Raw genomic sequence first — 17,793 nt, 5'->3', positions numbered from 1 at the left:
TATATATATATATATATATATATGGTATAATACTCTGGTATTATCGAAAAATTATGCGTGTATTGATATTATGAAAATTTCGGTTGAATATCAGTATTTAACGCCAAATATTGGTATTTGGATCTTGGTGTTGCGTATACTGCTATAGAATATCGGTTTTTAGTCCCTGATTTATAATACTGAAAAATTAATATATTGATATATTACCGCTATTTTTCGTATCATTTTAAATTCCTGAATATAAAATAGTAGATTATGATAGAGATTAAGTTTACAAGATAGGTAGAGAAAAGTAAAAATAATGGACTTTAACGGATGTTTTGTATGTATAATTGCAAAAAGTTCTTGAAATTTGATTTTGACGAATATGTGCTCTTTTCATATGGTTTGAATAATAAAGATTGTATACAGAATCTTATCATTTACTCGTAACTAAAATGCAGAAATGTATTTTTGAATTTCTATTGCTAATTATTTCTGAAAAAAATGAAAAATTTTTGATAATGACAATATCTCAAATCTAACTTTAAAATCTTTATAAGATCTTTTTAAACTCTTATAACTTCAAGTTGTTTCACAGTGAATCGATTTCGGATTTTATCATAAGTGTCTGAACATATGTAAGAATAATCTGTAAAATTTTTGTTAAATTTCTAATATTTTAGAAAGATATTAAACATCCTATTTGGACATTTTTAATATGTTTTATTTTTTTTTCCTGCAGAATAAGATTGTAAGTGCTGCTCGAAAAATATAAATAAAAATATAAATAAAAATATAAATCTTTTTTTGTCAAAAATGATGTAACAGTAATTATTGAATGCATTTGTAATTCAGTCAATTTTAAATTGTCGTCCATGTTCATTGCAGGAATTCACTGCGAATCCATTCCGTTACTAAAACTGTACGTATTGGAGAAACGGAATATACCCAGTATTCCATGCCATGCACTCACTCGCTTCATGCAAGAAATGGAATGCATCCTGTAACAGCAGCTTACGCATGCGCACAAACATTTCCATGGAAATAATTCCCACGACAGCTGGAGTCAGATCGAATAAGTCTAAGCTTAGTCATAATAGAGATTTAAGTATTGAAAGAGTAAGTATTAGCATTGCTAATTAAATTAAGAATCGAAATAATGCGTGACGAAGTACTAATAAAACGTAATCAAAAGGAAAGAATTTTTTATTGTGAACAATAAATCAAGTATCGGTATTTCACTTACAGGAACTAATTGTTAATTCTTTGAGCATGGGTAGCTTCGATCTGACTCGATATAAAGCACATTCATAGCAGTATAATAAAGGACACTATGAGCATAAATTGAAATATCAATATAACATAATCAAACATGCACAGTAAACGGACAAAAGTATAACCAAGGAATTATTACTAATAATGATGATGTCGATATAGTTAAGTTAATAATGCGCTCAATCATTCAATCATTGTAAGTCGGTGGAATGCGTCCGACGTAATAACATTTACATTTTAATGTAGCAAGATATCGCAAGTATCGGCAGTGTAAAGTCTCTATAGTTTGTTCTAAAATATGTTATTTTAATGACAATTCCTTCGAGTGCATCCTGAATTAAATCGTTTTATACAAATGATATATGTTGCTAGAGATGTGCGAGTTCTTTGATACATATCGATGTCGTCCATGTAAAATTGGATCCTGACAGGTAAAGGTGTTTCCTCATATGCATCGATCCCGTTCTCCCGATCCCATCTTTGCAGATACGCAGTCAGGATTGGTGAAATCCTTTATACGAGTCCCGTGCTCGTATGCTATATTACGTGTAACTTACCCAAGAGAGGAATAAAATAGTTAACGATTACAACATTCATCCAGTATTTCCGTGTGTTGGACTAAAGAGCTCTCATTTTACTTCAAGTATGCAGCAAACAGTTCATACATTCAGCAAAGCCAATGTACGCAATCAAAATTACGTACATTCGACGTATACGCAACAATGGCTGACCCATGCACGCGGACTGGGATTCCTCGGATCGTCAGCCAACAAGTTTTATATTCCTGTGCTAATCGATACAGGCAATTGATCCGAGGATGCACCCTGCCACCTCTGCCGTTATCCAATGCAATTTTCTTTCGAAAGGACATCTTGTTGAACTTACTTTTTTGAACTTATTAACGTACGCTCGTATGCACGTATAGACTTCTCAAACTACAACGTATTAATGGCGAAAAACGTCGCATGCACAGCCACGGAAGAGATGTACAGCAGCAACGCCGCTCTGATTGGCTGTTAGCGTGATTGAAGCGCCAGTCGTCAGCGTCAATCTCTTGTATACGCGTAGATGCACGGGTTAGCACGCTCACGCGCAAATTTTTAAAATAGTACAAACCCTTAACACAGTTACTGGAATCATACTGATCCTGTAATATTATTAAGTCGATAGTCTGTAGTCTTAAATCTTATCGGTGAAGCTGATCAATAGCCAACTTGTATGATTAACGCTGATCAGCTTCATTGATTAAGATTTATAGCGAATTTAATTGGACGCAATCAGTACGCACATTTAAAACCATCATACACGAAATAACGTAAAAATATGTTTATATAAACATATGTTTATATAAACATAGAAATTAATTCCTGAAATATTCAATATATTATGTTGTACTATTAGGTAAAATAAGTATTTTATTATATTATTCGAAATATTTGCATTTCATTTATATATTCAAATTAAATTAGTTTAGAACGCCTTTAATATGCACTAGGGCGTACTAGTTTTTCCGAATTCGCCATTAGACTTCCGACTACAGACTCATTGTAGAGTCATTACAAATCTAGATTTGAGAATATAACGCATATAATTAAAGAAAATACTCAAAAATGTGCAGAACATAAATTTATTAATAATTTTCAGATATTAAGTGTATAATATGTGAATATTGTAGACATGTATAAGTACATATTAATTACAACGTTATTTGAATATTTATAATAATAAGAGACAATATTTACATATTTGAATTGTTGCTTAAGCTTAAGCAAAAAATATATTTGAAGACATGAATACATATATTTATGTCTTCAAATATTAAATTGTAAGTTATTACTCATTAAATAAATTTTTTAAAGAAACAGTTGAAATTATATAATAATATATAATAATAATATATATAATAATATATGATATATAATAATATATGATATAATAAATATAGTAATAAATACTACATTTAATGTTTTTACAATTTTAAGTGTATTATTATACCCCATGTATTAATTATCCTTTATTTAGATATTTCGTGAAAGTAAGAAGAAAGTTCTGCTGCAGTTTAATACAGAAAAAGACGGAGACCTAAAGTATTGATAAAAAGCATTACTTTCAAAAAATTTATCTGACTCTTTTATTAATCTTCGTCTTCAGTTGTTAAGTAATCCTTCTTTTAAATTATTTCACTATTGCGTTTCGTAAGCTAGCTTTAAAATGATGCAGAACTAAATTTACAGACTTTATATCTGCATCGTTATATTCATTCATCACATGCTTGATATCTACATTAAAATCTTAAGAATAACTGAGGTTATTCTTGATTAAATCAAGATTCAACTTATACAGATTATACATATGGGAGGAAAAATATCGTTTGAAATATAATATTCATGGTTCACATGTAAAAATGATCGAGTGTCAAGCAAGCGTTAGTTTATCACAGTGCAACTAAATAATTTCATAATAGGCAGAAAAGATAAGCTTTTTATTATAATTCCTGTAAGATGTGATTACGGCATCAATTGACTTGGCCAGATATTAATAAGAATGAAAACTAATTCTTCGATTTATTTCCAGTTTATTGTCATTGTCGGTAAACAATCATAAAATTCTCAAATGCTTAATTTTTGTACGTCTTCGTCGATATTGCGAAAGACACACGAAAATGAAAAATTAGTTAAATCGTTATTAATTATATATTATATTAATTGTGGAATCGCATAAATTGTGTTATTTACGTATGTTATTTATTAAAGTTTTACTTTATTTCTAATTTGTATGATATAGTTAAAAATGTACAGATATATGTATATAGAGAGGAAGAAAAATTTTCTATTAAACAAAAATAACTATCGTAAATCGTCACGAAACAATTATAAATCCTATTTTTTATTATATTTCAATTCTAAATGATTAAACTGCATGAAACATCTGTAATATATGAATTATAATCTTGATCATTTACGAAATTAGCTAACAACCATAGTTGGTAATTGTATGTACGATTGTGTAATATACGACATTTCGTATTAACTCTTATCACAATTTCGTTCAAAAAAAAAAAATACTGAAGATATTCAGAGTGACCTGCTGAAAACAAGAGTTCAAACTATCTACTTGAATAGCAGCACGCTGACAATAAATAATATGCCAAAAAGAAACAGATACTAAAGCCACGTGTCAATCGTGCTGTTATATAAAAATGTAAAGTTTTGTAAAATATTTATCAAGTATATTTCATTCCTACAGATTAATTACACTTGATTATTATTGTACATTTCTGTTTCATTCTATGAACTGATTGCTATCATTTAAGATATCCTTATTATACGACGATTGTATTGTAAAAAAAAAGGATGGAGGAAAGAGGATTATCATTGACGAGAGAAGCAACACTTGCTTCAGTTCAAATCAAATTCAAAAATTAAAATAAATTTAATATTAAAAATTTGCTATTAATAATTAACTTATTAATCAATAATAATCAATTACAATAATTACAATAATTGTACGTAATGTAGTCTTGCATATAAAAAATCAGAATACGAATTTTATTGATCGTCAGCAAAATTAAACGTTTAGGAATGTTTCTTTTTTAAAATAGATTTGAATAATTTGCAATTTTAGATTCAGCAAAAATTTAAAAAAAGATCTCAAAACTTACGTAACCCATAAGGTCCGGTTATCTTATTATACATTATTATGTAATTTTTTTTAATTTTTCTTGTACACATTCTAATATGTTAATACAACCTAAAATACTTTAATTAATTTACATGTCATTTTTGGTACCATAAAATAATATTATATACATCTTTTTTTTACGAAATATATATATATATATATATATATATAGGTACACACACACACGCACGCACGCACGCACGCACGCACGCAATTTTACCGTCATTTTTTTTTTAACATATGAGGAACAACTTTTCAAAATGCGTTGTTCAAAACTTATAATATATTTTCAGAAAACGAGAAGAAAGCCAGAAGAAGAAAATTACGTGTTTTAAGATAATTTATCAATTGATAAGATATGAAGTGTTCAACAAAATTGTTAAACAGTTGCTAAAAATATTAAACAAATATTGTTTATCCTTAATTCAAGAACATAATGCATTTCGAATGTCAAGATCTTTTGTAACACATAAATTGATGGTGTAGAAATCTTTCAAAACATCGTACAGTAGTTTAAAATTTAAATTTCTGAATTTAAATACTGAACACTATGCTATCTTTAACTCAATAAATAAAATTTTGGACAAAATGAATTTGGAAGTCAGCTCCTCATATGTTGACTCAAACAGTATTAACATACAATTAAAATAACAAAACAAAATGTATGTATGTATATACCTCATTATCTCTGATATGATAATATTTAAAAAAATCATGAATTATTTTAAAACTTTAATGAGTTAAAAATGAAACTATATCATAAAAGAATATTTTTTTAATTTTTCGAATCAAAAATATCATTATATACAATTTCACGTTTATTATAGTTATTAATTAAAAAAAAAACCTTTTTTAAAACGTTAACATTCTTCGTCTATTGCTATTAATTTTAATGTTCGTTATATTTACATCTAATTATTATTTCCTAAACTTCTATTTTTTTTCAACTTTAATATTCTATCACTGTGAAGTATACATTAGAGATCCAGCAAACCCCATTCGTCGTATAGTGGCAGTCTTTTTATCAATATTTCTTTAAAAATCTCACTCTTTAAACCTGGATTCATATAAGTACTACTGCACAGTACTTCATCCAAATTTTTTGCCTCAGACTTGCAGCATAGCAAGAAGGGTAAAATGGTAAAAGAAGCCATCATTCCATAGCTAGCTTTTCGTTTTATGGAAGCTTTCAGTTCTTTCATAGTAGGTGGCTGCGTCTTGCAATTCAATTGTTTCATAGTCGTTGATAAGGTGTGAAGATATTCGTTTAATAAAATATCTGTCTTGTGTTCAGTAACATCGAAGGAAATACTTGAATTGAGTAAATAAATAAAATCGAGTGCCGCCGATGCATAGATACACATTTGAAAGTCTACCTGCAATATTAAATGAATATTTTCGATCAATTTTTTAAATCAATTGTATTGGAGATAAAATTTTCAACGCACACACTCACATACACACACGCGCGCGCGCGCGCGCGCGCGTGCGCACGCGCACGCACGCACGATAAGAAAATGATGAAGGAGGAAGGGGGAAGGGGGGAGATATCATATTTAAGAAGTCGCAGCGACAATGCTGATGGCTTATATGGATAACATCGACAGATGAATATGTTTACACCATTAAACTGAATGCATTTATTCAAAACACATTCCATTTTCAAGTTTCTCATACCATCACCATCTATTTGTTTTAATTGCTGTTGCTAAAATTGCAGATAATTAAATTGCTAATATATATCTTTCGAAACGGTATCGGTTCCTTTAATTTATTATTATGCAAATTTATATCGTTATATTTAACTATGAAAATTACAACAAAAATTCAGAAATGTAGATAATTGAAGTAATTGACAATGAGCTATGTTAATTTATGTTTATAATAAATTTTAGATTTGATTCTCAATATAAAAGATATATTTTATAAGTAAATTTGCTTTTTAACAACACCCCAAATAACATTTATATTGCATAAGGTGAGCACCTTTTAAATATTATCTTATGTCTAAAAAGTATTTTATGCAATATGCACGTTATTTGGGACTTGTCTTATTACATGTAAATACATACTAAAGTTTCATGAATGGTTTTATTTAACATTTTATAAAACATTTTTACTTAAGTTTAGTCCCAATATAAAGTCTTGATTATAATAAAGTATTGAGCACATATTTGGAGGACGTATATGATTTTTTATGATGTAATAGTACTTACAAAAATCTGATCAGTAGGTTTGCCATTATTGTCATATTTGAATAACATATTATTCATGTGACAATCACCATGGTTAATAACATTAAATTCGTCTTCACAGAGCATATGTGCATCTATTCCTATTTGATACATGTGATCGGAAAGTTTAGAAACTTTTTCCGAGTATCTAGCAATGAAAACCAACCAAATGTAAAATTATATTTAAAAAACTTATGTGAAGATAATATAAATATTTGCACTAAACAATGGAATTTATATTTGCAATTTTTTTCTAATGATCTTTCTGTTCATATTAAATACTTATCTAATGCATGCATCATAGAATATCGTAAACATTAATTAAAAAGTAATAAATATTGTCATAAATACAAATCTTACTTTTTCGCTTCAGGCCAGTTTGCAATCTCATCTGCTAAAGCTTTGGAACCCATATTGAAGAAAGATTTCATTTCTGACGAGTGCTGATTATAAAACATTCCTTTTGAATACATCTCTTTTTGCTTAGGATTCTGAGTATTAGAATATTGTTATTAAAGTATGTTTTAATGTATTTATGTTTTAATGTATTCCATTTGATTATAAAATTAAATAATTAAGTTTGTAGTGAGAAGGAAATTCAGATTGCTGTATAGATCAATAAGCTACACAAGAAATCTACACAGTAATACACATTTTCTTTAACAAATTTGAGGCATATTTTTTTAGAGATAGTAACAAGAGCCTAATACGCATGTCGAAAAAATTTTATAATACAAGGAATATATTTACAAATCTTTAAGCAAATTTTTATTAGCAAATTTTTATCTGTTGAGATGATCATGTGCAAGTTATACACTTCGCAAAATTGTATTTATAAAAGAGTACGCCAAATTAAGTTTCAAAAGTTTTTTTCTAGCATCATTTATGGCTATTCGTTTCTGTTAAATTTAATCTGATTCGAAATAAATACTAATTAAAATACTGTATACCAATTAAAAATATTTGTATTACAAAATTTGAAATTCTTATTTGGATTGGATGGTTGACCGGGAAAATATATCTCATATGTAATTATATAAGTATATTTAATATTAAGAATTTTTTATGTTTAATATTAATGTGTCAATTTCATCTTTCAATGGCCCTTGTACTCATTCCATTGATCCGAATTCTTAATAATTGCAATGGAAATGTTCCAATTAATTGTGAATCACGCGTGGTGATTTACCTTCTCACATACGACAACGGAGGCTGCATGAAACCTGGCAAGTCCGCGATATGCCATTAGAGAATGATCTAAGTCGAGACCAGATGAACGATCAGCCATTTGAAAACCGAGAGATGCGAGATCTTCGATCATTAGAAGCGTTGGATTTTCATTTTGCGCATAAAGAATTTTCGCACTCAAACGGTGCTTTGGCTCCAACAACTTATTCATTTTATCCAAAGTATCGGACATCATCGACATCTCTGTGTGAAAGAGATCTGCTTGTGTAACCTGTGACAAATTTATTTAAGGTAAATAAGTAGAACCTTTAATCTAACAGTCAATTATTTGTTACAGTGAAATTATTTGTAATACAAAGACCTATATAAAGAACTATATATAAAATTTATGTAGTACTCGTATAAAGTTTCGAAATTTGTTTTGAAACAAATAAAGAATGTCTTCCTTAAATACAAAGTAGTGTATTTTCGCTTATATAAAGTTGATTTAAATCACTGATTATCCAAACATAATTGTTCTAATCTTCCTGTTGAACAGAAATATTCCAAAATAATAAAATTTGCCAATTCTCTCTCTCTCTCTCTCTCTCTCTCTCTCTCTCTCTCTCTCTCTCTCTCTCTCTCTCTCTATCTATCTATCTCTATCTCTATCTCTATCATCCCCTCTCTTTTAATATTAAAAACATTATACATATCAAAGCAACTTCTAGTCCCCCATTATACATATTAAAGCAATTTCTACTCCCCCATTAAAAACATTGTACATATTAAATTAACTTACGATCTTCTGTCGGACACCGTGTACAGGAGAGAGTTTGATAATGATGGATTTTTTCTCTTTAATCTTAGAGTTACGTGAATATTCGGCAGTAATTCTAATCATGTCGCTAGTGTAGTTGTCACCCTTGCTTGTAGCCGGTTTCGAAACTATATGGGTAACTTGAATCGAATCGTCGTTTTCCGATTTTCGCAGGATTTTCTCCATAAAGCATAGATCTAGCCATGATGTTTCTACCATTTCTGAAAGTAGAATTGGAATTAGAGATACTTATCGAAAAATAATGTCCTTTTCATTACGTTATAGAACACAAAAACCATTTAACTTATACAATTAATTACAACATTTCCAATATGCAAAAACATTCAATTAAAATGTATTAGGGAGAGCCAATGTTGGATGTAAGTTGCTAAATTCTATATTTATAAACCGCAAGAAAATTTTTCAGTAGTCATATTCTTAAACGACAGTAACAACACAGAAATTATTTTTATAATTTAATAGCATGATTATCTTTGTTAAAAATTAACACAATGTCATGACTTATTTCGAGCTATAATTAAATTAACTTTGAATTAATATAATTAACAAACGTTTCAATTTACAAAGCTTTCCTCAGTGCTACAATGCAGAATACAATCTTAAATTAACGTACAAAAAATAACGGATACAATGAAAATTTAAAAACTATCAATGGTGAAGTGTCAAAATATAAAAAGAATATTAAAAAATTCGAACGTCAATAAGTATTTTGCCAGATGACAATAAGATAAGAACTTTAGATACTTTAGTCAACAGTAGATTAATTATGTTTATCGATAAAGATAGATTTATCAATTCCTCGGTTGAAATCGAGAATCCAATTTGTTACAGACTTGTATCAAACCATTTGAGAATTCTTTAATTAGGAGTATTTTATGATATTCTGTAAAACAAATAGATTTATTAAGATAATATATTATTAGTGTGAATAGAGATACAGAAATCAAATAATAACTTACGGTAATTTATATAAAATTCTGTAATCTAAGCTCTCAATCAAAATTTTTCAATTCGGTTACATTAAAGTTACTGATTGTTGCTCGTTTGAAAATTAACTGATGTGAAGGTCAAATAAAAATAAGTCGAATTAAACATTAAAATCGAATGTAAAGTCTATTCAAAACTGTGATCATTTATATTCTCGTATATCATCAAGTATGTTAAAATAAGAATTACCCAATAACTAAATATCTTTCATTAAATTTAAACCGTTTTTTTTGTTTTTTAATATGTGTTTCAGAAATATTTCTTTTATGATAATTCTTTTTAAAATCAAATATTAACTTTTTCCCAATCAAAGTCATGATTAATTTCCATGATATGTTTCGAGATTACTATTTGGACTGGTTTAATTTTATATTAATGTGATGTTCTTTAATTCTTGTTTGCAATTGTCTCTTCGTTTGGCCAACATACGATGCATCGCAGTTATTATAGTTTACTTTATATATGACATTATTATTTTTATCATATTGATTTTTGTCTTTATGAACTTTGATAAGTTTTTATATTTGATTAAAGTCGCCTATTATGGGATTCTCAATATGAGATAGTGGAATTTCTGCTAAACTAATAAGCATGTGGTTGATTTTATTATGAATTTATTATGAACTTATTATGAACTTATTACTCATTTCTTTTCTACTAAACTTCTTATTAAATTCACAGAATGAAACATATTTAGTAGGAAAACTCATTATTAAACCATGCATGTTGTGAAAAAAGATTCTTGAAATTGGATATTGTCAAATTTTATTGAGGTTAGTCTTCAAACCTTGTTTTATTATAATAAATAAATATTTGATAATAAAGTCTGCATGCAGTGATACATTGAGGTCGTATTAATAGGAAAACATGTGATAATGAATTTGTTTAATTATAAAGATTAGCTTCAATGATCATGAAACGAGGCATGAAAGTCGTAATATGAGATACTCAGGGTGTTTCCTAGCTAACATGAGAGCATCTAAACAATTTAATATCTCAAACCATACTATTGAATGAAATGTTAAAAATGACGATTCTATTGTTAAGATTACTCACACACACATACACATATAATGACACACATCAAAGATTATATAATTATATGTAACATTTAAATTCTTTCCTATTTGTATATAATATAATAAAAGGCTGTATAAAAAGCTTATCTTTATTTTTTCCTTAGTTTTCTATTATGAGGTACCATCTCATAATAGAAAACTCTTATATCTCATATTAAGAACCCTTTTTTTGAATAAATAAAATCGGCACTTTCGATAAAAAAATTTCACATACAATAAAGTAGTTATGTACTAAAGTACTAAAGTAGCTATCGGTCGCTAACTTTTGGTGATAAATCTTGAATATATTTCCCATAAAATTAACACGAAAATAGGAAAGGTTGCAAATTAAATAAATTACAAGTCTTTAAAAAAAGATATCTCGTATTAGGCGACTTTACCTTAATTTATTAAGCTTGTTTATAGTCATGTTTTTGGATTTATTAATAGATTTAATTTTTTTTTAGATTTAATTTTAGTAATTTTATTAGAAATAGATCTTATATATGAGAATACCATTATTTCTCTCAAGACTCCACAAGTCAGTGTCAACGTTATCTGAGTTGGTGTTATTAATCGTAAATTTTTTATAAACCAAACTTTGGATCCTTTTGTTAATATAATAAAAAATCATTCCTAAAAAAGGATAATCGTTAACTTTCAAATTCTCTATTATAAATTCTATGTTCTTATTATAGAATGTAGAATTTGACAATAAGATCGCTTTATCAATTAAGCTATGATCTTTTTATTATGACATGCGGGATGATGATTCGAATAGAAGAAGATAAATACCTCCGAGAACATCTTTTTATGGTACCAATCTAAAATAATAATATTATCTTTATTGATGACCGTAAATTCAAAAAATTCAGACAATGGTCTTCCTCATATTCAATAATGAATTTAAGTCTATCATGTTGTTCAAATGTCTATCATGTTGTTTAAATGAATTTAAAATTTGAATGACTTTATCTTTAGATACAATCATAAAGATCATAAAGATATCATCAATATAAAGTATGCAGAAACCTGAAAAGAATTTAACATTCTCTCTTCCAAATCCTCCAATGACAATGTCAGAAATGATAGACAAAAGGGGAGAACTCATAGATATGCCAAAAGTTTGTTTGTAAATAATCCCATTAAAAATAGAATATGTCGATGTTAAATTCGACCGCATTAATGAATTCATTCTTTGATATGATTGTGATATCTTTAATGGAGTCTCACTTTCCTATCAATCCAGCGCAACATCCAATGGAATATTAATGAACAGAAAAATAATATCTAATGAAATCATTATACTAACGAATATAAAACTGTGTTGATTGAAAAAAACAATAATTCTAAAGGAAACACCTTTCTTGTGTATTTTTGGTAAAGCATGCCTTCAGCAGGATGGAATCACTTAATCGAAGACAATTCCTTATCCGAAATGAATTTCTGATGCCATTTTTTTAATATATTATTAAAATTTCTTTCAATCACTATTGCCGATTTTTTTTAACTACCAAATATGTATCTTTAAATAGTTCAATAATCTTATTACAAAAGATCATATCCATGGCTACGGTTACGTTGCCTTTGTTCGCTTGTGTGAAAAGTATGTCTCTGTTATTATTACATCATTTTGTCGTTAAATTCATCTTAACTTTTCTATCATGAATATTCAAGTGGATTATTATAGAGAAACTGATGGAATTCCGGAATGGCGATGTTCCTAATTTTCGATATCAATCATAAGTTATTGCGATTGAAGAAGCTTTCAATATCTTTGAATTCTCTGATTGATTTCTCTTTATTATTGGAATCTGGGATATTAAAATTGCTACCCAGTTGTAACAGATTTGTTACATTGCAGGAATGCTTGTCTCACTTAAATTGACGAATTTTTTTTTGTTAGTTTGTTCTAATGAATTAAAAGAAATGCCTCTAAATTTGTCAGGTTCGATTGATGGTGACTAAAGGTTCATTAGAATCAATCAAAGAAATATTTTGACTAAACTTTCACATTTTAATTTCTTTTTTGTCGTTCCTAATACAGAAAAAAATGTATTGATTGGATATCTTGGAATTATCAAATTCTTTTTCCGCCATTAACCAACAAAATTTCTTTTTATGTTTTAAAAATAGTCTTCTTTTTCACATTTATAAAAGGATTTGTGATGATGATGTGATAGGATGCCACAGGTTGCCACAAATGGTCAAGTAAAGAGTTAATAAGAGTCTAAGTAATCGAGGCTATTCTCTTCTGCAAAAAGCTAATTGTTTTGTAGAGATCAGAAATTTCAATATGAAGTAATTTCTTTTTTAAAATGAAAAGTTTATTAATGGAAAATATAAGGTGATGACATCTATAATAATTGGCTCTAAATATTGGGTTAATTGTTACACTTATTATAGTTATTGGAATCAATTGTCATGCTCATCCCGTTAATAAGTCGGAGGTCGGTAGTTCTAAGTCTTATATCGGTGAAGCTGATCAACAGCCAACTTGTACAATTAACGCTGATTGGCCAATTTCATTGATTAAGATTTATAGCGAATTCAATTGGGCGCACTCAGTATGATTAAAATCATTGTTACAAACGTATAAAATAAAGAAAATAATATAAAAATAATATAAAATATATTATATATAAACATAGAAATCGATTAAATACTTAATACATTTTATTGCATTATTAGGTAAAATATTAGGTAAAATATTTTATAATTCGAAATATTTGCATTTCATTTTTATACTCAAATTAAGTCGGTTTACAATGTCTTTAATATGCATTAGTGCATACTAGTTCTTCCAATCGAATTCCATTAAACTTCAGACTCATTATAAAGTCAATATTACAGATCTAGATTTTAATAATACGCATATAATTAAAGAAAATATAAAAAAATGTGCATAACATAACTTTATTAATAATTTTCAAATATTACGTGATAATATGTGATTATTATAGACATATATAAGTACATATAATTTATGTTTTCAAATATATTAAATTGTAAATTATTGCTCATAAAGTAAATTTTCTAAAGAAATAGTTGAAATTATGATATATAATAATATATGATATAATAAACACAATAATAAATGCTACATTTAATGTTTCTTTTAAGTGTATATATCATTTACATTTTAAGTGTATATATCATCATATCCCGTATATCAACTATCCTTTATTTAAATATTTTGTGCAAGTAAGAAAAAAGTTCTATTGCTGCAGTTTAATATAGAAAACTTAAAGTATTGATAAAAAGAATTACATTAAAAGAACTAACCTGACGTTTTATTCATCTTCGTCTTCAATTGTTAATTTCTCTTAAATTATTTCACTGTTCCGTTTCGTAAGTCAGCTTTAAAATGATACACGTAACACTAAATTTACAGACTTTATATTTGCATCGTTATATTATCACTTGATATCTATATTAGAGTCGTGAATAACTGAGGTTATTCTTGATTGAAATCAACATTCAACTCATGCAGATTTGTTCTTCAATCATGCAATAAATGTTAATTCTATAGAACAGTGATAAGATGATAACACGATGTAAAAAATTAATTAATGTACGCTACTGAGCTATAAAAATATCGCACAGTAAATGATATTACTGTATACATGCAAGTCATCATTACTTTTGTTTAATCCTTACCTTCACCAATAGACAAAGTGGTGATAAAATTCCAAAATGATAGTAGCAACTGATGAAAAATTTCGCTGAAATGATTCATAATATAATGCAATGGTTTTGTTAATAAAATAAAATTTTTAATATTTGAAAAAATTAAACAGTATCAATTATAAATAATATTTGTGAAAAATTAAATTAATTCAATTTGAGTTGTAAATATTTTAATAATTTATATTTAACATCCGATATGTAACAAACAAAGTTTTTCGTAATTACGATGATCGATATTGTTGTACAAAATAATGAGATTTTAATTCAATATATATTCTCGAAATAGTTAACGTTTCATAGTTCTTAGGCGCATTGAATTTTATAATCATTTTAGAATTACATATTTATTAGAGGCATTTGTTTTTCGTGGAATATACATTCTACGTGATATTTGTACAAAATTGAGAACAAAGAGTTTGTCAGTACAAAAAAGATAAAGAGAAAAGACATGTATGTTGTAAAAATATTTATTTTACATATTTGTATAAAAAATAATGAAAATTTATGAAAAATACCGCGTAAAGGAAAGTTATTTATATGCATATAAAAAATATCATATAAAGAAATTGAGAAATGAATGTAGAGTATAATTATCTATATTTTTCGAAAAAAAAAAATCTCAGAAACAAAAATAAACTTTTATAAAATTTAGATGACTTTTCTTTTTTAAATATTAATTTATTGAGATAAAAATAGTTTGAATAAATGAGAGAATGAGCTATTATTTATATATAGATAAAAAATACTTCTAGGTTCGCCGATACCTGACTTTTTCTTCTCTCAGGATTATCATCCTCTTACAAAAGCATTTTAAAAACATTTAAGTACCATTCATATTAAGTACCATTTTAAGATGTTACAACTCAATCACAGGACTTAATTTTTTTAAATATTTCTTAAGATAATTTTTTTAGAGTAAGAACTGTAAATATCTTAGAGCCGACGAATATAGTCGAGTATGTACAAAACACATGATAAATGTCGACGATGCAATAACACTGATCACTGCAAACAATGCCTCTTTGTGAGGATGCCTCTTACTTGCCGTCAAAACATTGGAGCGATATGATCCCACCACTTTGAATTAATTTTCCATCAAATGTCGAGCCATGAAAAGTTCATTAATTCGATAATTTCAACGGCATTATCGAAGCAGACGTACGACTCAAAGAATCTGATTATGATTCGTTTATTTAAACCGGCAACTTCTCCATCGTTAGACTTTTATATGAAGATTATGATTTTTCTCAAATATCTAAAAATTTAGCTATATACTAATATAATTTAGATATATATGAAAATTATAAGGTAAGAAAGGCATATTATGTACATATCCTTAAAACTTAAAGTACCGAAACTCTCTTACTTCGTCGAAGTTGTACACTTGGAAAGGAAAATATCATTTGAAATATAATATTCATGGCTCACTTGTAAAAATGATCGAATGTCAATCAAGCGTTAGTTTATCACTAATGCAACTAAACAAATTTAGAATAGGTAGAAAAGATAGATTTTGATTATAATTTTTGTAATATGTAATTACGACATCAATCGAGTTGGCTAGATATTAATAAGAATGAAAAATAATTTTTTTATTTATTTCCTATTTATTATCATTATCGGTAAACAATCATAAAATTCTCAAATGTTTAATTTTTATATGTTTTCATCGAAAGATAAAAACGAGAATTTAGTTAAATTGTTATTAATTACGCAATCTGTATTAATTATGGAATTACATGAATTGTGTTATTTGTAACGTTATTTATTAACGTTACTTTATTTCTAATTTATATACAGTTAAAAATGTATAGAGATATGTATAAAGATTCAAACGAAAGAAAAATTTTGTATTAAACAAAAATGATTATCATAAATCATCACGAAAGTATATATATCCAGTTATAAATTCTATTTTTTATCTTGTTTTATTTCTAAATGATTAAACTGCATGAAACGTCTGTGATATATGATCTATCTATGATATATGATACTATCTCGATATACTTATTATCTCGATCCATTTACAAAATCAACTAACAACCGTGTAAGGTAGTAGTTGCGTGAATGATAATATATGATGTTTCGTATTATCTATCACTTATCATGATTGCGTTCCAAAAAAAAAATATGAAGATATTTGAAGTGACACTGACCTGCCAGAATAGAATTTCAAAGTTGAATGATAGCAGGCTGACAGTGCGTAAACAATACGCCACACAAAAATCTATACTAAAGCTACGCGCCAATCGTACTGTTATTTGAAAATGTAAAATATCTATCAAATATATATTTCATTCCTAAAGATTAATTGCACTTGATTATTATTGTATATTATTTTTCTGATTATTATTCTAGATTATTATTTCTGTTTTATTTTATGAACTGATTGATATCATTTTAGATATCTTTACTATACAGCGATTGTATGCATTGAAGGATAGAGGGAAGAGGATTGTCATTGGTGAGAAAAATAAGTGCACACTTGCCTCAGTTCAAATTAAATTCAATATTAAAATAAATTTAATATTAAAAATTTATTATTAATAATTAACTTAATCAATAATAATTGATTATATTGGGTTGTCCGGAAAGTTCGTGCCGATGTTGAAGGAAAATTGAAACGCAGAAAATTTAAATTTTAGTATACATTTACTAAATTATATAGGTTAGTTATCGGCACGAATTTTCCGGACAATCCAATAATAATTGTACGTAACGTAGTCTTGCACATAAAAAAATCAGAATATGAATTTAACTGATCGACAGCAAATGTTTAGGAATGTCTTTTTTTTTAAATTGATTTGAATAATTTTAGACTCAGCAAAAATTAGAAAAAAGATCTCAGAACTTATGTAGAACATATTATAGGGTCCGG

At 27.3% G+C, this 17,793-nt stretch overlaps 2 protein-coding genes and 1 long non-coding RNA gene across 5 annotated transcripts in view; 1 reads left to right on the top strand and 2 right to left on the bottom strand.

The window, feature by feature from the left end:
• LOC108692991 overlaps positions 1–1,459 on the top strand; it is a 1,768-nt gene extending 309 nt beyond the window's left edge. Inside the window, exons 2-3 of the long non-coding RNA XR_001932009.1 lie at positions 871–1,101; positions 1,231–1,459. This is a non-coding gene — a long non-coding RNA (uncharacterized LOC108692991). The remainder of the gene's footprint in view (positions 1–870; positions 1,102–1,230) is intronic.
• Positions 1–2,248, bottom strand: part of LOC108692985 — a 6,945-nt gene extending 4,697 nt beyond the window's left edge. Inside the window, exon 1 of one of the 2 annotated variants that reach the window (XM_018201607.1) lies at positions 2,139–2,248. The gene's annotated coding sequence lies outside the window, so the exon portion shown is untranslated. The remainder of the gene's footprint in view (positions 1–2,138) is intronic. The other variant, XM_018201606.1, reaches the window with a different exon arrangement.
• Positions 2,249–5,864: 3,616 nt separating this feature from the next.
• LOC108692984 lies at positions 5,865–14,948 on the bottom strand. Of its 2 annotated transcripts, none has more exons than XM_018201604.1 (6): positions 14,511–14,591; positions 9,142–9,380; positions 8,362–8,631; positions 7,533–7,663; positions 7,155–7,320; positions 5,865–6,314 (listed from the first exon to the last, which is right to left on the bottom strand). In XM_018201604.1, exons 1-6 carry the CDS (start codon positions 14,524–14,526, stop codon positions 5,916–5,918), a joined length of 1,221 nt encoding a protein of 406 aa, XP_018057093.1. In that variant the 5' UTR covers positions 14,527–14,591; the 3' UTR covers positions 5,865–5,915. The 2 variants fall into 2 exon arrangements, with proteins under 2 accessions (XP_018057093.1, XP_018057094.1); XM_018201605.1 differs by lacking the exon at positions 14,511–14,591 and adding an exon at positions 14,886–14,948 and having other exon boundaries at positions 5,916–6,314.
• Positions 14,949–17,793: the final 2,845 nt, after the last annotated feature.

The sequence above is a fragment of the Atta colombica genome, unplaced genomic scaffold (assembly GCF_001594045.1).
Source record: "Atta colombica isolate Treedump-2 unplaced genomic scaffold, Acol1.0 scaffold83, whole genome shotgun sequence".
Lineage (NCBI taxonomy): Eukaryota > Metazoa > Arthropoda > Insecta > Hymenoptera > Formicidae > Atta > Atta colombica.
Note: the sequence above shows the minus strand (reverse complement) of the source record. Positions and strands in the feature narration are given on the sequence as shown.